This window comes from Rhamphochromis sp. 'chilingali' (genome assembly GCF_963969265.1).
Source record: "Rhamphochromis sp. 'chilingali' genome assembly, chromosome: 12".
Lineage (NCBI taxonomy): Eukaryota > Metazoa > Chordata > Actinopteri > Cichliformes > Cichlidae > Rhamphochromis > Rhamphochromis sp. 'chilingali'.
In genome coordinates this window covers 6,412,110-6,428,279 of record NC_137939.1, presented here as the reverse complement: position 1 = coordinate 6,428,279, position 16,170 = coordinate 6,412,110, and the positions used below count along the sequence as shown (strand labels likewise).

At 40.3% G+C, this 16,170-nt stretch overlaps 2 protein-coding genes across 2 annotated transcripts; both read right to left on the bottom strand.

The window, feature by feature from the left end:
• Window positions 1-458: 458 nt before the first annotated feature.
• On the bottom strand, window positions 459-8,498 carry zmynd12 (zinc finger, MYND-type containing 12). The gene is made up of 8 exons (XM_080897746.1): window positions 8,262-8,498; window positions 6,504-6,633; window positions 5,977-6,148; window positions 5,711-5,880; window positions 4,466-4,588; window positions 4,303-4,390; window positions 3,624-3,769; window positions 459-1,739 (listed from the first exon to the last, which is right to left on the bottom strand). Exons 1-8 carry the CDS (start codon window positions 8,387-8,389, stop codon window positions 1,596-1,598), a joined length of 1,101 nt encoding a protein of 366 aa, XP_080753872.1. The 5' UTR covers window positions 8,390-8,498; the 3' UTR covers window positions 459-1,595.
• Window positions 8,499-8,751: 253 nt separating this feature from the next.
• emp3b (epithelial membrane protein 3b (MAM blood group)) lies at window positions 8,752-11,368 on the bottom strand. Its single transcript, XM_080899598.1, has 5 exons — window positions 11,260-11,368; window positions 10,214-10,301; window positions 10,020-10,122; window positions 9,785-9,925; window positions 8,752-9,209 (listed from the first exon to the last, which is right to left on the bottom strand). The coding sequence occupies exons 2-5, from the start codon at window positions 10,289-10,291 to the stop codon at window positions 9,046-9,048; spliced, it is 486 nt and encodes a 161-aa protein (XP_080755724.1). The 5' UTR covers window positions 10,292-10,301; window positions 11,260-11,368; the 3' UTR covers window positions 8,752-9,045.
• Window positions 11,369-16,170: the final 4,802 nt, after the last annotated feature.

The window sequence follows — 16,170 nt, the reverse complement described above, 5'->3', positions numbered from 1 at the left end:
TGTCTGGACTCTTAACGGCAGGCCCCTGCTGGAGGGTGCCAAATCTAAATCTGCCAGACAACCAGAAAAGGAAGCTTTTAAGTCTGCTGTCAAATGATCACAGTGTCTCCACTGAGGAAAACAACATCATTTACTCTACTGTGATGTTTGTCCAGTATCCATATGATCAAAGTATCTGACAAACTGTGAAATCCGCTGATGTCCACCCTCCTGATGCGGGAGGGCTGGTGGGTGTGCTCATCAAATCACATACTGACATAAATGCTTGTCTGGTGAACTATCTCCAGTTGTCGTCCCCCATTCTTTGAAGTATTTGTCCTTGTATCGAAACCTGCGTCATTCCACATCGTGTTCATAGGTGTAAATATAAAGATCACATATCTTTAAAAGACATGATTAGCTAGCCATAGGAAAGAGTGGAATGTTAATTTCTCTCTTCTGGCCCCTGCTTGAATTTGTATTTTATACATGATCCATCTAGCCAATGAAGGTTCACTTAACTGTGCTCCATTGACTTTAAGAATGCCAGTTCATCATCTGGTTTTCTTTGGGAACACTGTTTTAAGGATCATTTGAGGTCAAGGTCCCAATTCTGACTGATTTCTTTATGCTTGGTCTGTATAGATTACTGTTATAAAGTAAATAAACGGCATGGAAGCTACTGAAAGGAACAGGGGTACCACATGCTAGCAAAACAGGGAAGGAAACTGATTGGCCTGCATGGAAGTTGGCCAGTTTGGAACAAACATATAGGGACCTGTGGATGAGTCACTGTATATAACAACAGTGCACAAACTTAATATTTAATTCCGAACTGCTGCTAATGTATTCAGAAATTGAAAAAGGGAATATGGGAAAATCTGAGCGTTTCCGTGTTTGAAACTGAATGCCAAAAAAATTGACCAACAACAAATGTTTTATTGTATAAATTCAGTGCAAATAACACAAGTAGTGAGATGATTTTAAAACGGATTTTTTTTTATATGAATGATTGTTTCAGAATTGTACATATTGTGTAAGATCTCAGCAATTAAATGTCTGTTCTGACATGAATCTTGGGTTTGCTAACAGGTTTACAACACTCTTTCCACTGCAGGAGGACGATGCAATGTTTTTGCCTCTAAAAGTGCAGCTCTCTTGACAAAACGCAGACACTGGAAATCTTTAATTATGTCTGGATTTGGTGAATTGGTGTAGAGACTCCGGGTTGCTAGGTACAAAACAAGCAAAAACATTGCATCACAAAGGCTTGAGCAAATGCCCTTGACCATTTTTGTGTTCCATAACATTTTGACAGTGTTAAGAAATGGATCCCAAAAAGATGCAATTCACTAATGTTCAAAATGATGTATATATATCCCTCTTTTTTTTTTCTTTTTTTTTTTAGATCAAAATAAAGACGAGTCATTATCCAGAACAACTGAAAATGTGTCTTTTTTTCTTTTAACTACATCTGTGCATCTATTTTTTAATCCACTCTCAATAATACTGTACAGCATGTGGAAAATCTTGCATTTGATTGTATATTTTCATCATTGTGGGGCTGCACAAATATCCTTAAAGAGCAGATCTCCAAGCAGAGCGATGGGCAGGGCTTAGTACTGTGACTCCGCAGAGCCAGGATGTGGGACTGTGTGGAGTATCTTCACCAGTTGCAGCAGGGCCTGGATGGGCTCTGTCAGGTCATGGTCTGGTATCAGCTGGCTGGCCTGCAAGGCTGTGCTGCCAAATCCCTGCGCCTGGCACACAGAAACAAACACAGCAACTGCAGCTGTTAAACCCTCCCGAGAGAGTAAATCTGCCTTATATAATGATATCACTGAAATTGGACCGCAACCCAGTTGACTTATTTACCCCACTTTACCCTTTAGTAAGCTGGTCTGCTGGGCTGTTATGTTATCCCCAATAATTAGGAACGTTTTGAGCAGCATTCATAAAAATAGCTGCAATTTGTTAATAGGGGTTTCAGTATTATATAGCCGGGTCAATAACACTTTTTCTTTTGGTAATTTTTCTTCCATTCACTAGCACAGTGACTTTTAAAGCAAACAATGAAGACATGACTGATGTGCAGACTTTCAGCATTAAATTGAGGGGTTTATCCCAAATACTGCATTCACTGTTTTAATGGAATTGCAGCCATTTTTATACCCAGTCCCCCCATTTCCAGAGCCTCAGTAACTGGACAAATTACTGACAAACAGTTTCATGCCTGGGTGAGGCCTGTGTTCTTTCATGTTTTCTGGATCTAAATATCTGAATTTGATTTTCTGATTTTTCTGAAAATAAAATTAAAAAATATATAAAAGTAGATAGATGAAAGCAAGATAAACCAGAAAGATGAGAGGAGAGAATTATGGAAAAAGATGGAAACAGCCTGTGACCTGAAGCATACCACATCGTCTGTCAAACACAGTGTAGGTGATGTCATGGCATGGGCATGTATGGCTGCCAGTGGAACCAGGTCACTGGTTTTCATTGTTTATGTGGCTGCTGATAAAAGGAGCAGGATGAATTGTGAAGTATATTTGCCCATACTCTCTGCTTAGATTCAGGCAAATGCTGCAAAACCAATCAGACAGCTCACAATGGATAATGACCCCAAAGCAAACTGCAAAAGGAACTCAAAGAAATGAGATATTACTCAGTGGCCAAGTCAAGTCACCTAATTTAAACCAAATAGCAAGCGTTTCAGTTAAAAATGTATCCTTATCCAAAAACCTGGACATAAGTGCATCTACCCACAGCTCCCTCAATACCATATACAAAAGTTGATAAGACTACAGATAGGCTCTGTTATCTAATGTTCAGAGAAACTACTTATATTTTCCTCAAAATAATAATGCATCCAAATCGTGATAACTGCTTGTTCTTACACTGATGTACTTTTATAAGTACAGCACTAAGACAAAAACCCAGAGACCTGTAACATTAACATTACTTTACACAATACCAACTGTGAAACAGTATCACTCTGTAGTGAATACAAGGAGAAAAATCATGATTTAACCAGGGTACCATGGCACACGTGCACACACACACACACACACACACACACACACACACACACACACACACACACACACACACACACACACACACACACACACACACATATATATGGTTGGTGTAGCTGTTGATTGAGTAAAAGAATATCTAAGTGCACTGGATCTTGCCCTGCCTATAAGCCACAAAATAAAAATAAACGCTGTGAAAAAAAAAATCCACGTGTATCATTGCTTGTTACATGCTTTATCCTATGTTTACTTGACCTTAGAAGTAGGATCCCATCAGCCATCCCATCCCGTACCAGCCTGATACATAACATGTTTTGCTGTTTGCTGTGCACATAGACCGCTATGGCTTTATCTGCCTTGTCGCCTGACATCTCAAACTGACACACACAAAGAGCTGCAGCTTTAAGAAGAGACTGGAAATCAAGGCCGCAGTCAGAGCATTGAGACAGTCCCATTAGCTAGTGCTAAGTCCCACCTTATCGTGAGACTTAGCAGTAGACAAATAGAGATAATCCCATCTTCAGACAACACAAGTAGGAAATAGGGAAATGGGGAAATGGGTCACGGTGGCAAACTAAACTTCTAATACCTCACCAGGTGGCTCACCTTGAGGAAGTCTCCTCCTAGGAACGACAACATGGCCAGGCAGTGGGCCACCACTGCAATCCGTGCTGGGTCTTTTCTGGTGTCTTTCTGCTCAAATTCCAACATAGTTCTCAACATCTCATCCACTTCAACTCGCTCGGCTTTGTCTGATTGAAAGGCATGGACACAAAAAAAAGCATGTCGTCTAGTTTACTGTGGTCTCAAACATGCTTTACCACCTCAAACAATGAAAGAAAGCAAGTGACATGCATGTGTTCAAGTTTGATCAAAACATGTATGTCTGTGTTGTCCTTGTAAACATCCCAGATAGCTTGGGAAACTGTTTGACAGGCTTAGCATTATATGTAGGGCAGCAGCTGTGATACAGGGCAGTGACATGGATGCTGCACAGCCACAGTAGTGTCAGCATGGGTCTCTAGTCAGCTCTAAGCAAGCTTGCATAAATCTGGGGTTTAGCTTTCACATTGCACAGCAAGACACACTCCAAATATAGAAGTGTCGACCTTATTTTTTCAGTGACACTCCAGTGGAGCTGTTGGCTGTTGACAGTTTGGAGCATGAATGATGGACTAGTGATGTTATTGTCTGATTCTGCTGAACCGCTGAATCGACTAGATTGGTTTTATAACCTTTTTATACCATATATACAAAACATATATGCAGAGTGGCTGCAACAAACCATAAAAGGAGTCCACCGGTGGATTTTGGATGCTTTCTTTGCGAGTCTCGAGAAGTCTGGTCAGGTGACGGTGCCAAATACGTGCCACCTACAATATGAGCAAAAGAATGTAAAAGGCATAGAAGATAAATTTAGTCTCAAGGGCAATGAGAACATAACTGACCTCAGAGTACAAGGAATGAACAGTGGGTATCTTCCCCTGCTTGGTAAACACATCAGCCATGAGAAAGTAGCCCCGAGAGGTGACTGTGCTATCCAGACCATACTCCTCAGTGGCAAAGTAGATCTGGGGAAATCAAGTTATATACATACTGATGCATACGACACAAAACATGTGCAAAATGCTTGTTGTTCCATTCTCTGTTAAAATGATCTCACGCTGCTTAAGTAATGTTGAGGTCCAGGTTTTGGGGAGGCTAGTCCGTAACTGATCTTGTTCCATTGTTTGTTGTTCTAACCAGGTTTGCTTTTACTGCACTTGCAGTGTGTTTGAGCATCAATGTCATGCTGATAAACTAATCAGACACTTTCCAGATGCTTTTGAATGGTGGTATTTGACTGCTATCATTATTCCATCAATTTTGACAAGATCCAAATCATCGCTCCACCATGTTTTACAGATGGCTGTAGACACTCCTCAGGTTTTTCTCATTGTTTCCCTTCCTTAAAAATTTTGGCTTGTCAGCCTTCAACTGCAACTATTTTCAATGGTTGATAAACAGTAGATGGATCAACTCAAGGGCCAGATGGTTCTCTTAGGATATGTGACAAGTAGATCGTTTTTCTAGGCCACTTCTTCTTTTGAGTTCCCCTTTTCCAGTTTCCTCATTTTTCTTTTAGGACACACAGCACATCAGGACAAGATATGCCAAGTTTTCAGCTCTTCAGAAATCACTTTGTTAGTGCAAAAATACTAGTTTGTGCCTCCCACATTGTGCTGTCTTTGGCATTTTTCATAGCTTCAAAAATGATGTGCTTTTGTGAGAGGCTGCTAGTAACAAAGTACCTGGACAATGAAAGTGGCTCTTTGCTAAGTTGTCTGCTTTGTGTAGACATAACACCGGTTCATATCATTGAGTTAGGTGCCATTGTTATGCTTGAGTGATTCACGGGTCAATGTTAAATGGCTTAACAAACAAGCAAAAAAAAACCCTCATTCTTGTGAGAAGAGTCAGGTACAAGGACTGGATTAAAATGAGTAAAAAGAAAACTTTGAAAACTATTGCTCAACATCCCTTTAAAATTCCAAGAAACTCTAATTCAATACACAATACTGTATCGTACTCAAAAAAACATGCTCGAGCAATAAACAAGCCATTATGGATTTCATTTGGTTAGCAAATGGCTTCTGCTCCTCACAATATCAATAAAGTTATGAAACAGTTAATGTGCTAATTATGACACAGACATCATTTGCAAAGTTATGCAACGCAGTATCCAGGTCTCCAGCCGCCACATGGAGGCGGCCCAGGCTCCTGTGGAGCTGGTGGTGGATTGTGAGACCACATTTTGGACTCTTCAACACTGCCCACTCTGCCTGGGACAGGAAATCTGCCACAAGGTCTAGATTACCCAAACCTGGAGATGCACACACACACACACACGGTCATGTATGAAACACCACACGATAAGAGAACATTTAAACTGAGAAGCCGTTTTGTGCTTGTTTCTCACCCATGTTGGCTTCAGCCAGCAGCAGGTAGGCAGGGACCAGCTGGACGGTGTTAGGGCCATGAACGTCTATGGAACAGCGCAGGCAGAGCTGAGCAGCAGGCAGAGCCTCTTGGTGTTTTCCCTCAGATAGCTTACTTTGAGCCACCAACCTGCAAATCTCAATAAGCTCTACCTATATAAGAAATCAAATCCAAGATAGGCATCAAATTAAAATATCTTATTTCCTCTTAAAATAAAACACTATCAAGTTGTCTATACACTAATGCCTCTATTTGACTGTTCCTCTCAGCTGTAACACATATTTTTTCCAGAATCTATATTCCAAAATTAGGAGCTACAACCCAGACCTGGACTTTGTGCACCACAAGGACAAATCATATAAAGAAAAAGGGAAAATAAACCATTCAAGGAATAATAATATAGTCTTTTTTTGTATTGTCTTTGACAGTAAGAAATGCAACCTAGACTCAAACTTCATATTTTTTTTCTCCTAATATATGGTGCCAGTGATTTCCACGCATCCTCACCTTTTTAATTTGTGTTTCAGTGTGACTGGTCTGTCGGAGACTGCAGAGTGTCAGGGCGCGGATGGGAACAAGCAGCTGACAAATTCTCTCGTGGATCCCCACCCAGTCAGCCTGCTGGTGCTCTGCAGCACTGGATGTTTTAAAAACCCACAGGTCATTCAGTCATATTTATATTCTCTTAAGCCACCTCAGGACTTTGTGAGAAGCATTTTTATGCATAATAAGTCTCCCTCTTGCACACTGAGACTGATGTTTTCCTGGCAATGAAGCTATTGATAAAGAATCACGATTTATGACATAAGCTGACCTGCAGCTCATACTTGTTGTGGATGATTTAAACATATGGATCAGGCTCACCTCTCTTGTCCAGACAGATACTATTATGTGTGCTTGACAGTAAAAATCTCTGTGCAGTAACAGCTTGTTTGGATTCTGCTAACATTTTCAGGGCAGAGTCTCTCTGATTCAGGAGATATCATCTGAGTACACAGAGGGCATACGAAATTATATGCCATTACATAACTGGTCTGTAATTTTGTTCATCTGGCTCTCCTCTTCTGCACACTTGTGTGGAAACTGTCCTGCTTTTCAGCTGAGTTTTTCCCCCCTACTGTGAAAAATGTGCGCTCATTCCAGTGTACTTGTGGTGAGAAGCAGCGAGCTGGAAATCTGACCATGTCATATCAACAGTAGCACTGACACAGCTTGTGCTTGTGAGAGTACAGAGACAGACAGAAAGGCACACACAGAGATAAACACAAATCAAGTGGTCTCTTCAGGATGTACTCTCTTGTCCCCGCTGAGTTTTCTATGCAAAATACACCAAACAATCACCACACACATGACTCGCATGCCAAAGTAGGATGACTTAAGACTAACCATTTTACCCTAAAGCCCTATTCCATGTGTATTACTTTGGCTCAATCCATGACTGGGAATAGCTCAGTATGCTTGCTTCACGTGTAATTAAAGATTTTAAGAATCCTGAGAACCTGAGTCTTATTGTCTGACATATATGTGTACCTATATTTATATCTGTTTTTTTTTTAAATAAAACCAAAAATTGTGCCTCTCATTCACCCATTTTAAAGACTGAAAGGATGGCAGCCACAATAAGTATCTGTAAGCTGCCTGAGACTGGCTTTAGTTGCTCATCCCTTTCCATAAATCCCCACAGGGAGTGATCTCGCCACATGCTCTTCTTCACTACCCACAGTGTGTGCCAACGGGGAAACTGCCCAGCACCATGTTATGGTCTGGAACCGCATATAAAACAGTGTCAAAGAAGGTAACGTCGGGTTTACATAAAAGCTGAAGCTCAGCAAATTATATTATGAAAACAACACGCAGGCAAAAGAACAAAAATAAGCGTTGTGGTAATGTATTTTCCAGCTGTTCCGCTCCCTCCTCATGACAATCACACTAAAACGCCCTCCTTACCGACGTGTTATGTATGTGTGAGCGTGGGAGGGGGGAAAAACATGGCGAACGCTGCCACCTAGCGTCCAACCCGTAAACACGGTTCTGACCAAACCATATAAACTAAACACAATACACGCCTTTAAAAAAATCTATCTATCTATCTATCTATCTATCTATCTATCTATCTATCTATCTATCTATCTATCTATCTATCTATCTATCTATCTATCTATCTATCTATCTATCTATCTATCTATCTATCTATCTATCTATGAATAACGGGTCAGTCGTTAGCACGGGCATCGCTCTGCCACAGCTCGGATAAACTGAGCTTACCAGTAAAAAGTCACTCGACACTTGCTACATTGCAGGCGGGCTTCTCTTTGGCAAAGCTCGCAGAACTGTTCCGCTCCTTTGGGCAAGGCAAGAGGAATGATCGCGGACGCTTGAGATTCAGCTTCCATTATTGCTACGAAGCTTGTTTATGAGTCGATATGAGCTTAATTTTGCAACATAAAAAGCAGCTTTTAAGCTATTAGCTTCCAAAGCTAGTACCAGTTAGGGTTCCCTGTTTAGTTTATGGTTGACATGGCAACAGCCTCAGCAGTTTCCCTCCCTGATGTAAAGCTGGTTTGAAAACATAAAAGAGACTTAAAGCTTTGTGGTTTTGTCTGATATTTATTAAGTATATATATATATATATATATATATATATATATATATATATATATATATATATATATATATATATATATATATATATATATATATATATATATATATATATATATATATATATATATATATACATAAAAAAAATATTAGGGGAATAGGCAAATTAAAATAAATTCAAATGCCTCTTAATAAGGCCAGTGTCACTTACTTATGGATTACTTTATGTGGTTAGCACATGACAGTGAACAGTAAGTGAATAACAAAATACTATTTGCAGTGAAAATGTCTCAAAATAGGCAAGCATTAAACCTTTTAAAAGTTTTTTTTCCTCTCAGCATACATGTCTATACAAATAAAAACAGCAACATTTTAAGAAACATAACATAGGCACGTGCCTCTTTCCAACAATAGGTGGGGTTGACATTGTGTTCCTTTTTTTAGATCACTACTTCTTGCGCAGATGGATGTATAAGACGCCGCTACACAGCAACAATGGGACACACACCCAAGCCAGGATGAAGCAGTAGCCAAAGTGTCCTGTCAGCTTTTTTTCAAGGATTTCCTTGTTGTGTATTGCGTAGATGAGCGCTGCAGAAAAGGCTGTCAGGCCTAAAACACATACACAAAAAAAACATACACACAATAATAATTGGTTAATGGGTCAGATAGTAGAAACGTTTGTAGTGTTAGTACCTACTAATTAGGTCACATAAAGTATAGTGGGAGCAACAACAGCATATACTTTGGATGACCAACACAGATCCATGCCATTCATATTTTATCAGGAGTAGCGGTTACTGCCTCAAAGAAGACATTTAAAAACAGAGGTGATCTCAAATATTTCAGGTGACATGTTTAAAAAAAATAAATGCACATATTGTAAGTGACAGAGGAGAGGGAGGTCTGGGGATCTCTGCTTAGACTCCCACCCCTGCTTTCCAGATAAGTGTCATAAAATAGATGGATATATTATTATCCTTAATATTATTATTTTAATAGTATAAGTCATATGATTACAAAAAAACAAACTTCAGCATTAATCTACCTGATACCTTTCCACAAGTTAGTTATTGTAATAGGCTTGAGTAGCATAATAATAAGCACTCTTTAATTTGTCATAGTTTTCAAATGCCCTGATCACACAGTGGCACTATATTTTGCAAGCTACTTCACTCCACTGTTACCTGCAAAGATTTGACACAATCCGGTGAAGTAGAAGAGACCGCCCCTAGACATGGTGAACAGCAGACCCAGGAACACCAGGAAGGAGACCGATGAGAAGACCACTGAGAGAACCATTAAGACCTGCACTGCCTGGAGCCATTCTGAAGAAGTAAACCATTCCCTGAGTCATATTTTTACCTTCGATGGAGAGCTATTTCATTTTACAGCAATATACAATCTGGAACAAAAACTTACGAGTTTCAGTGTTGGGTGAACACAGCCAGCTTTCTGTGGAGTTGTCATACCTGCAGCTGTGCCATAGGTCTGAGGTTTCCATCCCTTCCCACACCCACCAAGACTTAAAAAAGAGATCAGACATTACACACAGAGTCAGCTATTTCACACATACGAAAAATAAACACTCACCACTTCCTAAAGTTGACTGTTACCTTCTCCATGGTTGCAATAATCAGGATTGCCAGAGTGATGAGATGCAGCAGGGTGACAAACATCAGCAGGTACGGCATTTTTAATTACCTGCCAAAATCAAACGCAACATTTTTTTAGGTTTCCTGAGCCATTGGCATCCGGCGCAGTAAAGGAAATTGTGTGTGAAGCTTTTAATGTGTTTGTTGGTTCCACAGTGAAAGCCAGTGTTGGGCACCTTTCCTGTTTTTGAAACTTTAAATGGAAAAATCTGAGGAGCTGAACAGAGTTTTCTCTGTATTACATAAGACCACAGAGAAGTGATTTCTAAAACTTCTCTTTGACTGGGCATGTGTGTGTTTACAGCCTACTACAGCAAAATAACCTGTGTGGACCCAGTGAAATCTAAATGGCGCCAAAATAATTACTCAGTTAACCTCTCTGCTCCTCTGAAGGTTTCTTTCATCATGAAAGGGTTAATGGTCTGTAATTAATCCACATTTAAACGCGGATTGAATCCAAATCTACTTGTAAACTTGGAGTAAATCAGTCTGAGGGGAAAAAAGATTTGACATTGTACTTTAGTGTACCAAACTGCTAAACTGGCTGTCATAGCAGCTAATAGTTTAGAGTTCTTTTAATTTCATAATAAATAGAAATTCAAGGAGACAAAAAGCAGAGGAGGAGGAAGAAGGAGGCTTACAGGAAAAGAAGAAACAGGAAAAATTGCCTGTAAAGATCTTTATCTGAAGGAAAGGACAATTTGGAGGGGCGGTGGAGTCATGATTACTCTCAAATTATGTCATTACGCTTGAGTTCACCCATCGCATTCAAGTGCAAAGAAATAATCAACTGAAAACGATCATTTTTGTGCGAGAAAACTTAAATACAGGCATTACAGTAACACAGCATGTGATACAATCACTGCCTTTAGCCAGGCTGATAACTGACGTGGTCTACAAATTGTTAAATGTGATGAAATGTTATGTTGTTTGTACCTTGTTAAATTACATGATTTAACAAGATATTTAGAGAAGTTGCATCAAAATTCAAAGAAAGCTCTACTTACCCTGGATGAGGCTTATTCACTTGAACTAGATCTCAGCAGCTTAGCAGCAGCTTCCCCGCTCTACACTATAGTAGCCCCTCTTGGTGGTCCACTCTTTTCTCGCTTAGCCACACCCCCTTTATTTTGGTCACTTACTCCCAAAGTTTCCAGGGTGAACGCCTATTTCCTCTCTTCAGCACAGAGCTCCCTTTTGCCCTGACTCGTCACCATCCAAAAAAAGTCTCAAGTGAGACCCGCCTATATGCAGTGGAGACACATAAAACCACATGAAAAGATTTTTTCAGTAAACAGACCACTTAAAGTGCTCTCCGGTGTACGTGCTGCCCTACCTCACTCATTCATGTTGGTGTAGACATGAAAAATAAACACTCAGCTGCAACATAGCCAGTAGAGACTGCGCTTGTCGCACATAGAAAACGTGGGCGCGATAAAACAAATGGCATAGACTGTTCAGGCACTTATATTAATATGAAAAGACTGTTTAGAGCAAGGGTGTCAAACATAAGGCCACGGGAGCCAAAACTGACTCCAATCCAGCCCACGGCATGAGTCTGGAAAATGTGAAGGAAGGGATCAGTTTTGAACTTTAAACTATATTTTCTTAAGTTTGACGTCTTTTTCTACATTCATACTACACAAAAGTAATAGAAAAACAATTAAGTGTGACAGAATAAGTTTTTAGACATTCGAATCTAGTTTTTAAGTAAGGATGTCTCTGAGTGATTAATGTTTTACAAACATTTTAATTTTGCACACATATATGATAGCCTGTGGTATATAACCACATAACTATTCAGTACATTTTTAAAGCCATAAAACACAAAACAGCCAACAAAACAGAGACTGTTCAGCTTCAAAGAAAAAGTAGTGCCTCAGCCCATCAGCCAACACTTTTCAAAAGGTGACATTTTTAATTTGAAGGCAAGTGGTGTCCCTCTCCAAAGTTTCACAGGGAGAGAGCAGAGTTGTTGCAGAGTGTTTGTAGACAAGTTATCGTCTTCTGTGCAAAATTTGGGCGACTGCAGCAATCTGCTAGCGACCAAAGTAATGTCAAGGAGATTTTACGGATACCTCTTTGTGACCAATTTCAACTTGCAACTGCCCTCTGGTAACCATTGTCAGCCAGGCTGGGCATATAGACTTATCCATCGCCTGGGTGAGTGGGGCCTTATTAATTTACCGTGGGGCTCAGGTGGGAGAGCGGGTTGTCTCCCAATTGTAATGGCAGTGGATCTGACTGTGACCCAGTCCAGATGTTGATAAGTAGGGCCAGGTGTTGCCTATCAAATGCACTTGATTTAAGAGATCCATGAACAACTATGATAGCTCTATAAAAGCTGAAGTTCTGGCAGCATTTAGCTGCATGCACACGATGTTAACACAATGCCACAATATTCTCAGGAGTGGACATTCCAGCAAAATTCACGCCAAGGTCAAACCATGCAATGCTTAGGGAAATTCCACAAAACCCAAGAGCTACATCTGAAACTCTACAAGTTCATGACAGCACAATTAGAAAAAGACTGAACAAGTATGGCGGTTTGTTTGGAAGTTTAAAAGCGCTGCCAAGAAAAAAGTTTCTTCTCTCTAAAAAACCCTAAAACAAAACATAGCAACACAGGATTGAAAGGTTGCACCTAAACAAATTCCAGCATTTCCCCAGGCCTGCAGTTTGTGGAAGTTATAACAAAGACCTATTTTCCCCAACAGATTTGTATAAATTTGGAGTAAAATAAATTTTTACTGCTGCAGGAAAGTCTGGAGGGTTGCTGGCCTAACAATGGCTTTTAGAGCTGTCCTCGGGGCTCTAAATAAAAGTGGATTAATCAAGGAGCATGACCATCCAGTTTATTTTTCCTGTGAATGTTATGATCAGCCCTTTTTGATTTGCTCTCCCTGTTCTGTTGATGACGTTTGGACTAGCTAATCATCATCAACGTTTTTTTAGGCTTTGGTTTTGGCAGATTCTTTGGATGGCAATGCTTTTAACACGACACTAAGTGAGCACTCTCCTCTGCTGTCACCCATTGCTGAACTTTCATCCCCAAAGCAGTAGGTGGCGATGTTGCGCTATGAGCCATAGCTCAACAGTCAGAACAGGGCCGCTTACATTAAACCAGTTATGATTTATATTATACTGGTTAAGTATTTGGCCTGCATTGTGTAACGTTCTTTTATTGTTAAGAAAACAATGAACTTGGTTTGAAAACAGAGTTTTGTTCTATGCAACGATGTACAAAGCAACTGTTGCTATGTTTTAGAGAGGCAACAGTGGAACTGAAGTCCATCACTCTACGGTGACAGACATTATTCAGCTGTGGAAACATTCAAGACTGCTGCCAATCTTTCTAGAAGTGGAAGTAGCAGCAAATTCACTGCAAGGTCAGACTATATCATGAATTAGCAAAAAAACCCCCAAAAACCCAAGAGCTACATCTGAGACTCTACTGACCTCCACTTCGTGAGAGCACGATTAGAAGAAGACTGAACAAGTATGGCTCGTTTGGAAGAGTGGAAAGTGTCTGACCTCTTAAAAAGAACATGGCAGCAGGGCTTAGGTTTGCAGTGTTGCATCTGAACCACGTTTGGACTTTTTGAACTATGTCCTTTGGCGAGATTAGACTAAAGTGGGGACATAATGCACAGCCCAAAGTTTGGGGAAAACCAAGCACGCCATCAGCACAAACACCTCGTACCAACTGTTAAGCACGGTGGTGGAGGAGTGAGGATTTGGGCTTTGATGTTGCAGTCACCAGACCTGGGAACCTTGCAGATAGTCTGTAAGGTGACAATGATGCAAGCACGCCCATGAATTGACAACACGGTTGCCGAAAAAGAAAATAATTATTGTGTTGCAATGCCCCAGTGGTGTGACCTTAAGAAAGTTTTGCAAAACTAAATACCCACAAACCTCAATGAACTGAAGCAACACTGCAAAGAAAAGTGTGCCAGAATTCCCCCACAATGATGTGAACGACTGATAAAGCAATACATAAAACGATTACTTCAAGATATTGCTGCTAAAGGTAGTACTACAAGCTACTGAGTCATGCGAAGACTTTCGTTTTCACATGATCCTTGAGTTTGGCGAGCCCGTGTGAATTGCAGCCTGTTTCCTATTCTTAGCTGACAGGAGTGTCACCCAGTGTGGTCTTCTGCAGCTGTAGCCAATGTGCTTCAAGGTTCGTTGTGCATTCAGAGATGCTCTTCTGCATACCTTGGTTGTAACAAGTGGATTCTTTGAGTTACTGTTGTCTGCTCTTTCACCTCTGACCTCAGCTTGGCGTCACGAAACCTCAATGAACTGAAGCATTGCTGCAAAGAGTGGGGTGAAATTCCCCCAGAATGATCTTAGACACAGATAACGTCATACAGAAAACCATTATGTCATGTTATTGCTGCTGCTACTACACACTACTAAATTGTGTGAAAACATTTTTTCTTTTATGACTGCATAATGCTTCTCGATAAAAAGAAAAAGAGTAATAATGAAAGGGAGATTCCACTACAGTTGTGCCCAGGGTGGTGCCTATGTTGTATGTATTAGCAGGCTTTTCTTTGAACTGCAGCTACTGTTTATACATGCATTGTGAATTTCACAGTGATGATGTGAATGTTTTTTTTGAGGAATATTTGAGTAATGCTAGTTTAAACCGAGCACTTTATAAGAAGTTTTGCTTGTGTTTACATTTGTGGAATGAAGATGAAAGCAGTAACGCAGTAGTGGTTCAAGTTAACCCTAGCAGTGCTCTTGTGCCTTAGCACTTTGAGATGGCAATAAATACATATTTTGCATAAGTAACAACTAAAGAAATGATGATGTGTGTTTTATTACCTTTATGTCACTTTTCAAAGCAGGCACTTTTTATCCAGTGGAGAGGATGTGGTCCTTCTCCTCAGACCTGACATTGTCTGCCCACATTCAGGTCCAGTCCAAAAAGGGCTAGGCACGGCCTGTACCACCTCCGACAACTGAGGAAGTTCCGGGTCTCTCCAGTGATCCTCAAGACTTTCTATGCAGGCGCTGTGGAGAGCATCCTTACACAGAACATCGCATCCTGGTACGGGAACAGCTGTGTTAAGGATCAAAAAGCTCTTCAGAGAGTGATAGGCATGGCAGAACGCTGCTGCAGGGCTGCTCTCCCCTCCCTACAGGACATCTACACCAGGAGATGCTGGTTTAGAGCAGCTCAGATATTGGAGGACCCGTCCTGTCCCGGCAACAAACTATTCCAACTTCTGCAATCAGGCAGGTTTCGCACCATCCGGGCAAAAACAGAGACGCTCGAGAGGAGCTTCTATCCTCAGGCACAGCATCCATAAGCGACACATCCCAGCCTCATTCTTCTCAGCTTCACTACAGCACTAGACACTTTAACACCCACTCACACAATGTACATTTTCAGATTTTCAATTTAAAAATTTCCAGATTGTTTTATTTTATTTAATTCACTTAATGTACATAATGTTCTCTCTCTTTTTGCACAGTCGAGGAGTGTGTCAGGACACATCTCACTGTGTGTTGTACTCGTATAACTATGCATGTGACAAATAAAGGATCTTGAATCTTAAAAAAAATAAATCACAGAATCTGTGATTGATTTATAACAGTCTGTTTATTAAACAAGGTAAAGATACAAAGCTTTTTTTCCTTTTTTTTTTCCTTTTTTAAACACTGATAACCTTAGTTTAACTTCTCAGTCTTGGCTGTGCATATTTAGTTGTCTAGAAACTGTATATGAAACCACAATGCAAGACAGGAAAAAGTGTAATAAATCTACGCAATATCATTTCATAGAGAACGTGGGTTAAACAGTTATACAGATTACAGCTCAGGAACTCCATGCGGAAGGAAAAAAAAAAAAAAATGTTTTACACGACTGAATACTGCAGAACACAATACAGAGTAAT